At 46.3% G+C, this 16,788-nt stretch overlaps 5 protein-coding genes across 5 annotated transcripts; 4 read left to right on the top strand and 1 right to left on the bottom strand.

Moving 5' to 3' along the window:
- Positions 1-2,434: 2,434 nt before the first annotated feature.
- HD556DRAFT_1306206 (uncharacterized protein) lies at positions 2,435-2,902 on the bottom strand (the record flags this gene model as incomplete). Its single annotated transcript, XM_041299884.1, has 3 exons — positions 2,435-2,611; positions 2,693-2,772; positions 2,857-2,902. 3 exons carry the CDS (start codon positions 2,900-2,902, stop codon positions 2,435-2,437), a joined length of 303 nt encoding a protein of 100 aa, XP_041162979.1.
- A 361-nt stretch (positions 2,903-3,263) lies between these two features.
- On the top strand, positions 3,264-5,364 carry HD556DRAFT_1463744 (uncharacterized protein; the record flags this gene model as incomplete). Its single annotated transcript, XM_041308304.1, has 13 exons — positions 3,264-3,694; positions 3,757-3,789; positions 3,840-3,859; positions 3,912-3,926; positions 3,988-4,026; positions 4,081-4,109; positions 4,168-4,181; positions 4,236-4,274; positions 4,455-4,514; positions 4,573-4,707; positions 4,764-4,995; positions 5,051-5,108; positions 5,164-5,364. Exons 1-13 carry the CDS (start codon positions 3,553-3,555, stop codon positions 5,362-5,364), a joined length of 1,017 nt encoding a protein of 338 aa, XP_041162978.1. The 5' UTR covers positions 3,264-3,552.
- A 2,788-nt stretch (positions 5,365-8,152) lies between these two features.
- HD556DRAFT_1440511 (uncharacterized protein) lies at positions 8,153-8,670 on the top strand (the record flags this gene model as incomplete). Its single annotated transcript, XM_041306123.1, has 6 exons — positions 8,153-8,225; positions 8,288-8,320; positions 8,371-8,390; positions 8,443-8,457; positions 8,511-8,549; positions 8,605-8,670. The coding sequence occupies 6 exons, from the start codon at positions 8,153-8,155 to the stop codon at positions 8,668-8,670; spliced, it is 246 nt and encodes an 81-aa protein (XP_041162977.1).
- An 88-nt stretch (positions 8,671-8,758) lies between these two features.
- Positions 8,759-10,043, top strand: HD556DRAFT_1463734 (uncharacterized protein). Its single transcript, XM_041308303.1, has 6 exons — positions 8,759-8,918; positions 8,975-9,034; positions 9,093-9,227; positions 9,280-9,511; positions 9,569-9,626; positions 9,682-10,043. The coding sequence occupies exons 1-6, from the start codon at positions 8,891-8,893 to the stop codon at positions 9,880-9,882; spliced, it is 714 nt and encodes a 237-aa protein (XP_041162976.1). The 5' UTR covers positions 8,759-8,890; the 3' UTR covers positions 9,883-10,043.
- A 2,568-nt stretch (positions 10,044-12,611) lies between these two features.
- HD556DRAFT_1463730 (uncharacterized protein) lies at positions 12,612-14,474 on the top strand (the record flags this gene model as incomplete). The annotated part of the gene is made up of 12 exons (XM_041308302.1): positions 12,612-12,680; positions 12,747-12,768; positions 12,830-12,849; positions 12,902-12,916; positions 12,966-13,004; positions 13,060-13,088; positions 13,147-13,160; positions 13,435-13,494; positions 13,553-13,687; positions 13,740-13,974; positions 14,030-14,087; positions 14,143-14,474. 12 exons carry the CDS (start codon positions 12,612-12,614, stop codon positions 14,341-14,343), a joined length of 897 nt encoding a protein of 298 aa, XP_041162975.1. The 3' UTR covers positions 14,344-14,474.
- Between the last annotated feature and the right edge of the window lie 2,314 nt (positions 14,475-16,788).

The following is a 16,788-nucleotide window of genomic DNA, read 5'->3' as shown; positions in this document are numbered from 1 at the left end:
TCTGTGGAGTCAGGGGAATTTGAAAGAATCCAGGGTGCTAACGTTTGTGAATAACACACGACACATAACACAGCTTGTTAACATGCTTCAAAACAGTGAAAGTTACGCACCCAGGAATGGACATGCAGGCGCCAGCACTATTGATAGTGCAGGAGTCGAGTATCTGTTGATTGAGGTCGGGCTGGGGACATGATAGCGAGGTCGAGCTTAATCTTTTGATGCAGGAAGTATGTAGCCATTGACGATGTTGTCGAATTTCGAACGTGCGTGCAAGAAGTGGTGATACTAAGGGCATCAATTTAAGAAGTGGATATTCGAAGACATTTGAAGTGCACTATTTTGTTATGAGAATAGATGTAGACGAGAATTCAGGCACGCACAAGTGATAAAATGTTTCAAACAAAGTAAACAGTCGTTCTGAGCAGAACAGTTGGAGCGTGACTACTAGCACAAACAAACCACCAGGTCGGTGGGCGCTATAGGCAGGTTTTGAAAGTAATAGAAGTGGTTGCGGAGGACTGAGTAGGTGATGTCAAGGTTGAAAATTACAAGTCGAGGATGCGTGGAAGCTCACATTTTTCCACGCGTTTATGAATAACCAGAGTTGCGGCCTGCACCGATGCGCAAGCTATCTACAACCAAGCTGTACATCAAACAACGCAAATTAAAAGTCCTGCTCACCATCTTCTGGCAGGTCATCGCACTATGTCTCGCAGTCTGGATTGCGATAAAGCACTTCCGTGAACTGCGACAACATTTGGCAGGAGGGATTATAAGGGACTGTTTCATAGTGTTTGATGGAAACTCACGTGGTTCACTTTGCGAGGTATTTGGAAAGTGCGTGTTGGAGTGCTCCAAGTCATCTAGTGGTACTCTAAGAGATTTGAGGGTATCGAAGAAGGGAGTCACTTCCATGGTCTTTGAAGTGTGCTGCATTGTGAATTAAGTGATGAGAAGATTGCATTCATGGGAGCTCGAGGCAAGCACATACCATTCATACGATTTCAGGCACGTCCCTGGACAGAGGACTTGCGATGTAGGACTCGGAGGAAGGCGAACTTGCGTTGAGGTGTGTACGTCGACCGTCCGGATTCCAGAGAAGTGAGTTGTGCCATTTCTTGGCCATTTCTCTTGTTTCGTTTTCCAAGTACAAACACTAACAGTGATATAAAGGAGGACTCCGAATCGTACACGTTCATGGGATTATATTGTAGGCAAGTACTTTCCTGGGCTATACCGCTCCTTCCACCCATTCAAAACGTCCACTGCGGGATGCATGACGAATCTAGTAGCGTGGTGCGTTAAGTTTGCATCAGTTTTCATCAGTCGCCCTAGGCCCTTACAATATTCCCGCATTTGCTACGCTCCCAGACTCAAGTCCTCAGAGGAAGGAGGCGAGGCAGAGACGCTGCTGATATTCATTTCAATTATATGGGCATCAATTTGCCATCAACTACACAATGAGCGTCAGAACAAAAGTCGAGCTTCCTGCGGTGCGTCAGACTTTGTTTTCTCCCAGTGCTCCACTGTATTTACATCAATTTATTATCCTGTGCGCTCCCCGAAACGAGATGTCCACTATCTACCTCCCCATCGAACTGCATCACTCCTCTGCACAACCTGCCAGTGTGCATTCTGAGATCCGCTCGCCACGCATTCTCGGTGTTCTCGGATTTTTGATCGTTCAACAGTCAGAGTTCTGAGGTGTCAGTGTAGTCTTGGGCGTCGTTATGATAGCTGGTTCATGTGAAATAGGGACAACGTTCTAATCCACAATCCCACCCAGGCTACCCTGCGAAAGCGTCAGTCGTGACTAAGGGGCATCAACTGCATGATGGATTCAGTGTGGCACGTTTTGGATTGTTTCTCATCGGAATAAGGGTTGATGGTGTGCAATGGCAGCTATGTGACACGGTGAGTCGCCTTCAACCATTGTGCATCCGAGCATCATTTTCTCTCATTTCGTCTCTCAACGCTCTCTTAGGGATGATATTGTATCTTCATCTCACATCAATCGCCGAATCTCAACTAGGACGTCTCTGGTAAAACCTAATGCCTCTTACCACCGCACCAACTCCACGATACAAATACAATATTCTGGGCTCACCATTTCGGCATCCAGATGATACGAGGGTGCGCATGAAGTGACAGATGGCCTAAGGACGAGATGAGACATTGAGATATGGAGGTTTCGATAGCCCAGGTAGGACACGAGCTCGTTTGCTTCATGTCGATCTCACTATTTTGGACGTGCTGAACGAATGTTCTAAGAATCCACCGGCCACATGATGCAATGACGAAGCACTCGAATCTCGATCGATGTCTTCCGTTTTCTGCGGCAATTTCCACTTAGACCCATTCACTTACCGATGACATCCTATGCTACTTAGTCTCTGCGCTTAGGCTGTGATTTGTACTAGTGGGCTGGGCTTGCCTAGGTGAGGTCCTGCACACGATCGTAGGTCTCATCCGAAAAGATACCCGACATGCCGAGCCTGGCCATGCGTGCTTCTTGGTTTTCTGGCCGACTACATAGCAAGTGGTGACGAATATTTTCACTCAGGCGACTTGCTTTGCCTTTCTCCCACGTTCTCTGTTTATATTTCAAAATCTAGAAACGCGCGCGCAAGCAGAATCATGATGGTTACGACTTAGTACGAGCCTATATCTTTCTTTCCCCACTTTCTCTCACACTCCATGTCGTTAGATCTTTTGCGGCGTTGAAGTGTTTCGCTCCCGCAAATGTTTCACGACCAAAATACACTATGGTCCCTGGATTGATTTATGTTCATGCAAACATCTACTTTGACCAATCAAAGCAGGAACGGTCGTCACTCATAGCTAACAACAGTGTACCTAGTAGCGAGACGAGAAACTCGAGTGAGAAAAGGCAGAGAGCCATTTCGAATTCGTCTCGCTAGACATAGACTGCTATCTCCACTAAAGGAGGTGGCAATGAAGATTGCGAACGGCATGATCGTCATGCCGAATTGCACGGGGCAAGAGCCGTAGGGGCAAAGGGCAAGGTCCAAGACAACGAGACACAGGAAGAGCGGAAGGGAGAAACAGGAACACGATATTGATTTCGAGTGATATGACTAATTCCTCAGGCCTCATTAATTACATACCGTGACCGTCTCACTACTATTGACTTAACGTTCTTCACTAGTACACGTGTAATAGGTGTGTTTGCCTTTCTTCAAGTTGTCTCCACATATATGTTAACAAGTTGTTGTGCCTCAGAATCTCGTACTCGTCTGCTGCGAAGAGTTAACGCTCTAGGCATCTCCTAACCTCCAAAGTTCCAAGCTGGAATCAAATTTTCTATACATAAGGAGTACGAGAACTCCACCTGACAAGTGAACGTTACCAGCGGCTCGTCGACTGCAACACATCCACGTTGCAAATTGAAGGTTCTGCATTGGTACTTGTTTTGATTAACATCCTTATGATACGACGGCCTGATGACGATCATGCAACCGCTTGATCCACGTGGATTGCACAGATTCACCCCTTGATCTCATTTCGCACTGGATAACGGTATACATATATATGATACTGCGAATGTTATTGACATACATCTACCAAGTTTGCCTCCATCGACACCCATTCTCTACCAATATGACTGTAGTATCAAATGATCCCAGTTGGTGGCCGGCCATCATTTCATATCGTTTGACTAGCTATTTTTCAGGTTCGTGGAGAGCAGTCAGATGTTGAAGCTGACTCAATGTAACCTTGGCTGTGGTTTCGCAGTCGCCGCCTTTGTTGCAGTGGTGTATGATTGGGGTGAGCCTGATAACATTAAAAGACTTCTGACGTCTAACGATTATTTTCAGCACTTACATTCGGACAAGAGGTATGTCGATAGTATGACCGGAGCAGCCATCTCGCTGAGAATGGCTTTATAGGTGGAGTTGATCTGGGTGAGCAGAGTCTGGCGTCAGAGGAACACCGAACACGCATGAACATACCACTTGATTCCAGAAACAACGCTGGTCCTTAATGACAGTTATGTATCTCAGTGTTTGTAGCTTGTTCGTTACAGTCGCATGTTGTACTGACTTGAAAGTATCCTAGGTGCGCTACCTTGGAATCTTATTCGCTGCGTACGTTCGGAAGGCTACACAATCGGTGTTGTGCTAATCGTCTATCTCTCACAATCAGCCTGTACATGCTGAGTATGTCTCTTTAGTGCATTCACTGTCTTTGTCTTTGCTTCTTCTGACCAACAGCATACAGCGAGTGTTCCGACCATCTCGCTGACAGATACAGTGAGTCTTCTGCACAGATGCTTGTCATTCCCCTCCAATTAACCGTGGTGCCCTGTAGCAGTGGGTGTAGATCTTTGCTAACTTCTTGGTTCACTAATGACTACAACGCTATACTGGAACAGATGTGAGTCTGTTTGAAGTGTGTGCTACCCGAGGCCGATCACTGACTGGATTCGTCAGGCTGGATTATGTACACCGCATTGGATTGGACTAATGTTGTGGTATTTGCGATGCTGTGGGGTGAGCTTTGCACTTGCGAGACATCAGTGATATTGACTTGACTGAAACATGGTGCAAGTCATCATCATCGCTTGGTTGCATGCCATGTATCAAGGATCCAGAAAGATCTTGATGTTTCTCATTGTCACCTTCCTGGCTATCAACACTTTCGATGCAGTGACCATCATAATGGCAACGATGGATACGTCAGGGGGTGCGTTTAATTGTGAATGAAAATAAACGTGCATTGGGCTCATTGATGGTTACCAGAGGAACTCATTCTCTCTGGCACTTATCAGTGCCAGTTTAACTATCCGAAAGACATCCCACTCCTGGATTCGATTACTTGGATGCTTGGCACTGTATGGGAGGTCATCGCGCTGTGTCTCGCTGTCTGGATTGTGGTAAAACACTTCCGTGAACTGCGACAACATTCGGCAGGAGGGATTATCGAGGACTGTTTCACGGTGTTGATAAAAACTCATGCACTTTACTTTGCGAGGTAAGCTCATATTGTGATTATTGTTGCTTTTCCACTGACGAGCCGGCTGTGGTAGCTTTGTTGCTGTTTCTTGCATCGAGCTCATTGTTATTTTCTCTCCGACATTATTAATGGTATGTCAATCTTTCACTTGCCTATGCACGCTACCACAATTTATCGTTTCTATAGAGCACTTCCCTGGTCCCTCAGATTATTTCTGGGTTTATTCAGATTTTGGAGGCCGTGCAGATGTTTGTGTTGGGACCGCGCCTGATCCTTGGTGTTCGAGAATACCACGCTAAGCTCGTGGCCGATTCTGACGCAGCAACTGGTATGATCTCAATCGCTTTCCAGGAGCGGGTGCATATATCGACTGGCAATGGTGTGTGATAATCGGTGGAGTTAACGGTTGTCTGGTGCTCTCTAAAGAGCAGGGAAATTTGCTTTTATTTATTACCACTTTCTTGAAGGTATTGATTTGTGTTCCGAAGTAGTTTTCAAGGAGACATGCAAAATTTTCGTCGTATTATTCAGTCAAGTGATTTGCTATACGTGTTGATAATATTTAAATATCTCTACTGGCACCAGCTGCCCACGCAGACTTGCGGTTCTTATTTTCTCTGTACGATGACAATCATTCATATGATTGCTTAGGCAGCGCGCGAGGGGAAAGTCGAGGGACAGCACACTGCTTCAGTTCCTCAGCAATTCATACTCGATTCATCTTCTCGCCTCATGCAATGTCCTATGAACTGCTACCTTGTTTTTGTTTCAGCTGACTCACGACAAGTGGCCGACAGATGATGCATTCAAGGTAATTACAAGGTGGTTCATGCATGCGTAGCTTAATGATGCGAGGCGTACTTGATTAGTCTTGAAGAGGTTGAAGTTGGTTAATGCTTGTGGAGGATCCTCCCTTCCACTTTCGTTCGCCGTGGACATACGGATACAAATATAAATATGTGTAAGGTTGTTGCTGAAGCACTACTGGGGGATACATGTACCCTGTTAAACATTGTGATATGAAGGCCGTGATCCTTCAGCTGAGACCCAGCGCCTATGTGAAGTCAAGGGAATTTGTAGGAATCCAGGGTGCTAACGGGACACGAAACATAGAACAGCTTGTTGACGTGGTTCAAAACGGCGACAAGGGACGCACCTAGGAACGGACATGAAGGCACCAGCACCGGCAATAGTGCAGGAGTCAAACATCTGCTACTTGAGGTCAGGCTGTGGACGTGATAGTGAGATTTTTCGATGTAGCTGCTGGTATGCGGCCAAGATGTCAACATGTCACCATCGAGATTCGACAGATTGATTGAGGATTTGAGATTTGGAATATGCGTGCGAGAACATCATAAGTCGCGGTGACACTAGCTGGGAGATTCGATGGGAAGGAGATGTTCGAAGTGTGGTGTATTGAAAATTGTTATAAGAATAGACTGAATGAGAATTTCAGTACGCACAAGTGATACAATATGACACGAATGGCTCTGAGCACGTTGGAGCGTGACTAGCACGAACAAGCCACCAGGTTCGTGAGTGCTATAGAAAGTGATGGGAGTGGCTGCGGAGGACTGAGTAAGTAGTGTTGGTGACAGTCGAGTCCGAAAATTGCAAGTCGAAGACGGATGGTTGGAAGCCGAGAGTGATAAAACATTTCAAAACAAAGCACGTCAATTAGACTTTAGATACGCGTGGACAGGCTGCAAATTTCAAATACCGTGTCAAGCTTGTCAAGATCGATCAGACTGGAGTCTAGACTCTCTACTAGTTCGCGCTGAGGCTGCTCGACTGGGGACGCCAGCATCCCCAGTGCTCCAAATTGAAGTACGTACTGGCATCACACTTGTTAAAAGACCACCTGATGAAATCATACAGCTTGTTCACAGCAAGTCTACATCCACGGTGAACATCCCTTCTTTTTTCAATTATTTTCGCTCAGCAAACCCATATAGAACCGGCTTTGTATAATTGGTTGGCATGCAAGGGCTCTAACGCTACATGAATTCTCAAGTTTCGAATCCTGATCGTCAGTCAGAGTTTTGAGGTGTCGGTGCAGTCTCGGGCGTTGTTATAGTAGCTGGTTCATGCGAAATATAGACGGCGTTCCAATCCACATTAACCCACTCAGGCTACCCTACGAATGTGTGAGTCAACAGAAGGGCATCAAATGCATGATGGATTCAATGTGGCACATTTTGGATCGGTTTTTAGCGCTGATGTGCATTGGTACCTGTATGACCCGGTGAGTCATTCCCTCAACTTCTTCAAATCACCAACTTTCTGATGGTGTCCCAACAGAATGTTATCGCCTTCAGCCATTGTGCATCTGAGCACCGGTTTCTCTCATCTTCTCTCTCAGCGCTCTTTTGATATAGGGGTGATGTTGTATCTTCATCTTACATCAATCACAGAATCTCACAACCCTGGTGAAACGCAGTGCCACCGCACCAACTCCACGATACAAATCATACATTGTGAGCTCACCAATTCTGACATCCAAATGATACGGTAACCCAATTTTCGAGGCAGAGAGCGAGAGGGTGCGCATGAAGCGACAGACCTAAGGGTGAGATGAGACATCGAGACCTATGCTCACTGGGGAGGTATTGGTGGCCGGAGTAGGGTGCGAATTTACTTCTTCGTGCGATTTAACGGCTGATTTTTCTGTTCCGGTGTCTTGCCGACGCAATGTGCATTTGCTGAGTGACCTTTGATGAGCTGTTATGCTCCCCGGGCTTGTGCAAGAGAGGCGAATAGAGATGAGATGCAAGGCTTTCCGATGGTCGCACCGTGATCAGTATGTATCAAACAGATGAAGTAACACTTGGTTGCATTAATGAACTGATGCACGTGTAGCAAAAACATCTCGAGAATAGCATCGGAAACAAGGCGACAAGATCACGAAAAGTTCTTGATGTTGTTCGATCTTTCACGGAGTTCAAGTGTTTCGGTCGTTCAGATGTTTTACGACCAACATCTACTATGATCCCATGTATCGATTTATCTTTCTTCATGCAAAAAATATCCACTTCGACCAATCGAAGCAGGAACGGTCATCATCTCCCGATCTCATTTCGCTGATCTACATACCGGATGGTGGTATAACTAGCACGAATGTCATCATCTTACGTCCACCAAGTTCGCCTCCCACCCACACCTATTCTCTACCAATATGACCGTAGTCTCCAATGATCCCACTTGGTGGTCAGCCATCAATATAGCTCGTTTGGGCAGCTATTTTTTAGGTTCGTGGAGAGCAGTCGGATGTTGAAGCTGACACAATCTCACCTTGGCTTTTGTTTCGCAGTCGCCGCCTTTGTTGCAGTGATGTATGATTGGGGTGAGCATGATAACATTAAAAGACTGCTGACGTCTTACGATTATTTTCAGCACTCACATTTGGACAAGAGGTATGTTGATGATATGACTGGAACGGCCATCTCGCTGAGAATGGTTTTATAGGTTGAATTGATCTGGGTGAGTAGAGTCTGGTGTCAGAGGAACACGCATGAAAATACGCTTGATTCCAGAGACAACGATGGTCCGTAATGACAGTTCTGTATCTCGGTGTATGTGGCTTGTTTGTCGCGGTTGCCATGTTGTGCTGACTTGAAAGTGTCCTAGGTGCGTTACCTTGGGATCTTATACGCTGCATATGTCCGGAAGGCTACACAATCGGTGTTGTGCTAATCGTCTATCTATCATAACCAGCCTGACCATTGTGTGTATGTCCCCTTAGTGCATTCACTGTCTTTACTTCTTCTGAATAACGCATTCAGACAGTGTTCCGACCATCTCGCTGACAGATACAGTGAGTCTTCTGCACAGATGCCTATTACTATTCCCATCCGATTGACTGTGGCGCACTGTAGCAGTGGGTGTGGTTCTTTGCTCACTTCTTTGTTCACTAATGACTGCCACGCTATACTGCAACAGATGTGAGTCTGTTTGGAGTGTGGGCTACCCGAGGCTGGTCGCTGACCGGATTCGTCAGGCTTCGTTATCTGCGTCGTATTGAATTGGACGCGTGTTGTGGTAATTGCGATGCTGTGCGGTGAGCTTTGCACTTGCGATACCTCAGTGATATTGACTTGACTGAACCATGCCACAAGTCATCATCATCGCTCGGTTGCATGCAATGTATCAAGGATCCATAAAGATCCTGATATTTCTCATTGTCACCTTCCTGGCTGTCAACAGTTTCGGTGCAGTGGTCACTATAATGATAACGATGCATACTTCAGGGGGTGCGTTTAATTGTGAATGAAAATAAATGTGCATGAGACTCATTGATACCAGGGGAACTCATTCTCTCCGGCACTTATCAGTGTCAGCTTGACTACGCGCATAATATCACACTTCTGGCTTCTATTACTTGGATGCTCGGCACTGTATGGGAGGTCCTCGTGCTATGTCTCGCAGCCTGGATTGCGGTAAAACACTTCCGTGAAATACGACAACATCCGGTAGGAGGGATTATTGAGGACTGTTTCACGGTGTTGATGAAAACTCATGTGGTTTACTTTGCGGGGTAAGCTCATATTGTGATTATTGTTCCTTTTTTCCACTGACGGGTTGGACGTGGTAGCTTTGTTGCTGTTTCTTGCTTCTCTCTCATTCTTGATTTCTATCCAACATTCTCCACGGTATGTCAATCTTTCACTTGCCTATGCACGCTACCACAATTTATCGTTTCTACAGAGCACTTCCCTGGCCCCTCAGATTATTTCTGGGTTTCTTCAGATTGTGAAGGTTGTGCAGCTATTTGTGTTGGGACTGCGCCTGATCCTTGGTATTCGGGAATACCACGCTAAACTCGTGGCCGATTCTGACGTCGCAACTGGTATGACCTCAATCGCTTTCCAGGAGCGCGTGGAAATATCGACTGGTAGTGGTGTATGATAATCGGTGGAGTTAACGGTTGTCTGGTGCCCTCCAAAGAGCAGGGAAATTTGCTTTTATTTATTACCACTTTCTTGAAGGTATTGATCGAAGTTCCGAAGTAGATTTCAAAGAGACATACAAAGTTTTCGTCGTATTATTTAGTCAAGTGATTTGCTATACGTACTGACAATGTTAAAATGAACATCCTGAATATCTATGCTGGGACCAACTGTCCACCCACACTTGCACCAACCATTGGTTCTTCTTTCCTCTGTCTGATAATGATCGATCTGATCATTCACGCAATTGCTTAGGCAAATGAGGACGCGAGAGCCAAGTTGAGCAACAGTGCATAGTCTCAGTTCCTCAACAACCTGTCCTCGATTTATCTTCTCGCCTCGCTCATTCAACGTCCTTCTCAGCTGACTCATGCCAACTGGCTGGATTGCGTCTAGCATCATTACAGAAGTATTATCGGGGGACACATGTATCATCGTGATATAAAGGCCACCAGTAGTAAGTTTGAGTGCTTCTGCCTGCTTTTTGTAGCCGAGACCCAGCGCCTCTGGGGAGTCAAAGCAATCCAGGATACTAACGTCTGAGCGTGGTACACCAGACATAACACGGCTTGTTGATATGATGCACCTAGGAACGGACATGCAGGTACCAGCACCAGCGACAGTGCAAGAGTCGAGCATCTGTTGTTTGATTTCAAGTGGTGGATGTGACAGCAAGTTCGAGACAGGGAACGGTCGATCTCTCAAAGTAGCTGAGTGGTGGTAGAGACTGCCTCTGGGATGTAGCAGGGCTTGAAAAGCGATTACGTGGATGAGGCCAAGATGTCTTCAAAATGAAATCGACGATGGGGCCTTGATTTAGGTTTTTGGATTTGGAAAGTACGTGCGTTAGGTTGTGGTGGTACTAGGCTGGGGTATCGAATTCGAAGGGAATGTTCCATGATCGATCTTTGAATTGTGTTGCATTGCGAATTGTCATAAGAACATGTGTGCATGGGAGGGAAATTACCATTCAGAAGACTTCAGGCACGCAAGATCTGTGATAAAACCTTTCAAACAAAGTAACAGAGGCAAACTGAGCACGAACGCAGGTCGGGCAGGCTGTAAATTTCAAACTCCGTACATCGCCTGTCAAATCGACGACATTAATATTATTCTCCACTGCTCTCGTCTAGTTCGCGATCGGGTTGCTCAGATCTGATATATTCTTGTTCCCAAATGACAATGCCCACTATATAAATCATTATACATTATAAACCAGCTAACGACTAGTGCGATATTGTATATCATTCGCACGGTCTGCACTTGGGTACGCCAGATCCCCAGAAATTAAAGCAAGTACTTATTCCTAGGCCTTAACCCTCAGCCATGACATCCTGCTCTTTCAATGTCGAACCAAGGCCACCCGATGAAATTGTACAGCTGCTCGACTCTTATTCACGGCACATGTACATTCCCAGTGAGTGTCCCATCCTTTTTCGATCGTTTTTCGCCAAGCAAACCCATACAGAACCGGCTTTGTGTAATCTGTTAGCATGGAAAGGCTCTAACGCCACGAGAATCCTCAAGTCTCGAATGTTGATCATCAGTTGGAATTCTGATGTGTCGGTGTTATCTCGGGCGTCGTTATAGTAGCTGGTTCATGCGAAATACAGACGGTGTTCCAATCCACATTTCCACTTAGGCTACCCTACGAAAGCGTGACTCAACAGAAGGGCATCAACTGCATGATGATTAAGTGTGGCATGTGTTGGATTGGTTGTCATTGGAATAAATATTGACGGTGTGCATTGGCAGCCGCATGTTTCGGTGAGTGATTCCTTCGACTTCTTCAAATCTCTAGATTTCTGATGGTGTGCCAACAGAATATCATCGCCTTCAGCCATTGTGCATCCGAGCTGTCATTTTCTCTCATTTTCTCTCTCAATACTTCATCATACATCAATCACGGAATCTCAACCAGGAGGAAGTCTGGTGAAACCTGATACCTCTTATCACCGCACCAACTCCACGGACCACGATACAAATCAAATATTCTGGGCTGACCATTTCTGGTATCCAGATCATACAATGGCCCAATTTCTGAGGCGGAGAGCAAGAGCGTGCGCATGAAGCGACAGATGACCTAGGGACGAGATGAGACAATGAAGCAGGGTGGTATCGGCACACAGGGTAAGATGCGAATTTGTTTATATTGTGTCAATCTCCGCTATTTTTGACGGCTGACTTTTCTGGTCGGGCGTCATGTTGACGCAAATGTGCATTTGTTGAGTGACCTTGAATGACTCGGAGGTGTCATGTCCCCGGGCCGGTGCTGGCGAGGCAATGACAGGTTTTCCGATGGTCGCACCATGCTCAGCATATGCCAAACAGATGAAATAGTATTTAATTTCATTGATGAACTGATGCACGTGTAGCAAAAACATCTCCAGAATGGCATGAAAACCAAGGCGACAAGATCACGAACAGTTCTTGATGTTGTCCGATCTTTTGCGGAGTTTAAGTCTTTCATTCGTTCGGATTTTTTACGACCAACATCTACTATGATCCCCTGGATTAATTTGTCCTTCCTCATGCAAAATATCCACTTCGACCAACCAAAGCAGGAACGGTCATCATCTCCCGATCTCGTTTCGCCGATCTAAGTACCGGATGATGGTATAACTGGCACGAATGCCATCGTCTTACGTCCACCAAGTTTGCCTCTCACCCACCCTATTATCTACCAATATGACCATAATCTCAAATGATCCCACTTGGTGGCCGCTCATCCATGCATATCGTTTTTACAGCTATTTTGTAGGTTCATGGAGAGCAGTCGGATGTTAAAGCTGACACAATCTAACCTTGGCTTTTGTTTCGCAGTCACCGCCTTTGTTGCAGTCATGTATGATTGGTGTGAGCATGATAACATTAAAAGACTGCTGACGTCTTACGAATATTTTCAGCACTTACATTCGGACAAGAGGTATGTCGATGGTATGACCGGAGCAGCCATCTCGCTGAGAATGGCTTTATAGGTAGAATTGATCTGGGTGAGTAAAGTCTGGTATGAAAGGAACACATGAAAACACTTGATTCCAGAGACAACGATGGTCCATAATGACAGCTTTGTATCTTGGTGTATGTAGCTTATTTGTCGTGGTTGCCATGCTGTGCTTACTTGAGAGTATCCTAGGCGCGTTACCTTGGAATCTTATTTTCTGCGTATGTTCAGAAGGCTACATGATCAGTGTTGTGCTAATCTTCTATCTCTCATAATTAGACTGTGCATATTTAGTATGTCTACTCAGTACATTCGCTGTCTTCTCTTCTTTTAACCAACGGAATTCAGGCAGTGTTCTGACCATCTGGCTGACAGACAGAGTGAGTCTTCTGCACAGATGCCTATTGTTATTCCCCTCCAATTAACCCGTGGCACCCTGTAGCAGTGGGTGCGGTTCTTCACTAACTTCTTGGTTTACTAATGACTGCCATATTACTATACTGCCACAGATGTGAGTCGGTTTGGAGCATTTGCTACCCGAGGCTGGTCATTGACTGGATTCATCAGGCTGGATTATCTACGTTATATGCAATTGGACGGGTGTTGTAGTATCTGCGATGCTGTGGGGTGAGCTTTGCACTTGCGAGACCTCAGTGATATTGACTTGACTGAAACATGCTGCAAGTCATCATCATCACTCGGTTGCATGCGATGTATCAAGGATCCAGAAAGATCCTGATATTTCTCATTGTCACCTTCCTGGCTAACAACATTTTCGACGGAGTAGTCGCCATAACGACAACGATGCATACTTCAGGAGGTGCATTTAATTGTGAATGAAAATAAACGTGCATTCGGCTCATTGATACCAGAGGAACTCATTCTCTCTGGCACTTATCAGTGCCAGATTAATGCTTCTATGGAAGACATCATATTTCTCAATTCCATTACTTGGATACTCACCACCGCGTGGGAGGTCCTCACGCTATGTCTCGCAGTCTGGATTGTGGTAAGACATTTCCGTGAACTGCAACAACATTCGACAGGAGGGATTATGGAGGACTGTTTCACGGTGTTGATGAGAACTCACATCGTTTACTTTGCGAGGTAAGCTCATTGTGATCATTGTTCCTTCTTTCCACTGAAGGGTCGGATGTGGTAGCTTTGTTGCTGTTTCTTGCTCCCATCTCATTCTCAATTTCTATCCAACATTCTTCACGGTATGTCAATCTTTCACTTGCCTATGCACGCTACAACAATTTATCGTTTCTATAGAGTATTTCCTTGGCCCCTCAGATTATTGCTGGGTTTCTTCAGATTTTTGGGGTCGTACAGATGTTTGTGTTGGGACCGCGCCTGATCCTTGGTGTTCGAGAATACCACGCCAAGCTCGTGGCCGATTCTGACGTAGCAACTGGTATGAGCTCAATCGCTTTCCAAGAGCGCGTGGAAATATCGACTGGTAGTGGTGTGTGATACTCGGTGCAGTCACCGATTGTCTAGTGCCCTCCAAAGAGCAGGGGAATTTGCTTTTATTTAATCTCACTTTCTTGCAGTATTGATCGAAGTTATTTGGTGTTCCAAAGTAGATTTCAAGGAGACATAAAGTTTTCGTCGTATTATTTAGTCAAGTGATTTGCTATACGTGCTGACAATGTTTAAATCGATGAATATCTCTACCGGCGCTAGCTGCCCACGCATGCACACTTGCACCGACCACTGGTCCTTCTTTTCTGTGTGATGACAATCGTTCATATGATTGCTTGGGCAGTGCGCGTGAGGATAGCCGAGTGACAGCGCACTGCTTCAGTTCCTCAGCAATTCGTACCGGATTCATCTTCTTGCCTCATTTAATGTCCTACGGACTGCTACCTTGTTTTCTCAGCTGACTCATGCCAACTGGCCTACAGATGATGATCCATTCAAGATGATCACAAGGTGTGCGGCGGCCGAAGCACGTTCATGCATACGTGTCTTAATATGTGAAGCATACTTGATGAGTCTTGAGGAGGCTGAAGTTGGTTAACGCTTATGGAGGAGCTTGCCTCTCTTCTTTGTTCGTCGAGGTAGAAATACGGATATGATTATGGATGTGTTTAGGATTGGTGCTAAAGCACTACTTGGAGATACAAGTACCGTGTTGAACATTTGTGATATGAAGAACATGGTTCCTCACTTGAGACCCAGCGCCTCTGTGGAGTCAGGGGAATTTGAAAGAATCCAAGGTGCTAACTACATAAAACAGCTTGTTGACGTGGTTCAAAACGGTGAGAAGTGACGCACCTAGGAATGCACCAGCACCAGCAATATCATAGTGCGGGAGTCGAGCATCTGCTCCTTGAGGTCAGGCTGCGGACGTGATAGCGAGGTCAAGGTGGATCTCTCGATGTAGCTGGTGTGTGGCCAGAATGTTTTCGACATTGGATTGATTTAGAATTTTGAACTTGGAACGTGCGTGCAAGAAGTGGTGATAGTAAGGGCATTACTTTAAGGGAATGTTCAAAGACATTTGGAGTGTGCTCTATTGCAAATTGTTATAAGACTAGATGTAGACGAGAATTTAGGTACGCACAAGTGATAGAATACTATTTCAAACAATTACTACGCCGGCGGACGTGCAGGGTGGAGCTTGAAAGCTTGATGTGCCATAGAAGGTTGACATTAGTACGCAGTTTGCGAAGAGAACTTGTCGTGTGGTGCTTGAACCAGCCTGAATGCTGGAGACGCCAGCCTAGCGCTCTGAAGAGGACAGGAACCCAAGATGCTTGTCTTGTCTAAGCCACGCGCGTCCTAACTACATGCTACTCTTGGACCCCGAACACCCGAGACCCCTGACACCAGCTCTGCCTGCGCTACCTGCTCTCTCTGACCTAACACCTGCTCCCGCCGGCTAACCCCTCACAGCGCTCCCACTACATTTGCCCCCCCCTCTAAATGCGTCCCTCCGGGGCCGCACTCTGCATCCGACCATCACTTGGTTCTTCTTCGTCATCTTCGCCGTCTTCATTCCTCGTCTCTACTGCCTGTTCCCAATGTTCCATCTCTTCCTGGATATTGGCCCATACTCCATCTGCTTCTGCGTCGTTCTCTACTTCTTCGCTCGACAGCATCGCTTGAAGTGCGGCCAATTCTGTGCCGTCTCGCGGTATGAATCGACGAAGGCGCCGTGCATGGAATAGTCTGTGGAGGGGAAACCCTTCGAGGGACGTTAGGGTATACGAGTTGCCGAGTTTGGAGATGATTCGTCTGGGCGCTGACCATTTCGGGGTAAGTTTCCTTGCGTTTGATACTGTCATATCCAGTGCATTTGCATACACTTGGACTAACTGTCCTGGCTCAAACACGACTTCCCCTGCGCGCGATTGCATAACTCTTTTGTCGAACGCGGCCTTCCGTCTTGTTGCATGTGCCGTCGCTTGATTCGCGCCGTCCAGCCGTTGTTGCTCCACGTATGCCATGTGGACGTCGACGTCCGACGTACTTGGTGCTGTGCTTGCGTCTATGGCGGTGTTGGGAATGGTATTGACTACCAGTCCGAGTAGTAGCTCTTTGGGCGAGAATTTGAACGCTGGCACGATGCGTTCATTCAATTGACGGATTGCTGTGTCGAAGTGTTCCGGCCATGATCTGGTGAGGTCTTCTGTCTTTGCTCTCTCATACTCATCCTCTCCTAACTCTGGACTGCATAGTCGCTTCAATCGGCCCAGCAACTTCCCATTCGCGTTCTCCACGAGTCCGTTAACCCACGGAGAGTAGGCTGCTACAACGTGGTGCATTGTATTGTGTGCGGCGCACCATGCTCTTACTTCTCCGTTATCGAAGTGTGATCCTCCGTCGGTCATGAACGTCTCTGGTGCCCGGAATATGTGGGCAACTGTCTCTAGCCCTGCGATTGTGGTTTTTGCATTACCGTGCGTCCTC

This window comes from Suillus plorans, assembly GCF_016647745.1.
Source record: "Suillus plorans strain S12 chromosome Unknown HD556scaffold_14, whole genome shotgun sequence".
In the NCBI taxonomy this organism is placed as follows: Eukaryota; Fungi; Basidiomycota; class Agaricomycetes; order Boletales; family Suillaceae; genus Suillus; species Suillus plorans.
The sequence above is the reverse complement of the archived record's forward strand: the minus strand, read 5'-3'. Positions and strand labels throughout refer to the sequence as shown.

Excerpts from the sequence above, each read along its gene's own strand:
- HD556DRAFT_1463734 (XM_041308303.1), top strand. The coding sequence starts at position 8,891 with ATGACTGCCACGCTATACTGCAACAGAT. Across the intron at positions 9,035-9,092 it reads GGTAATTGCGATGCTGTGCG|TCATCATCATCGCTCGGTTG; the intron begins GTGAGCTTTGCA and ends CCATGCCACAAG. Across the intron at positions 9,627-9,681 it reads TCTATCCAACATTCTCCACG|AGCACTTCCCTGGCCCCTCA; the intron begins GTATGTCAATCT and ends TCGTTTCTACAG.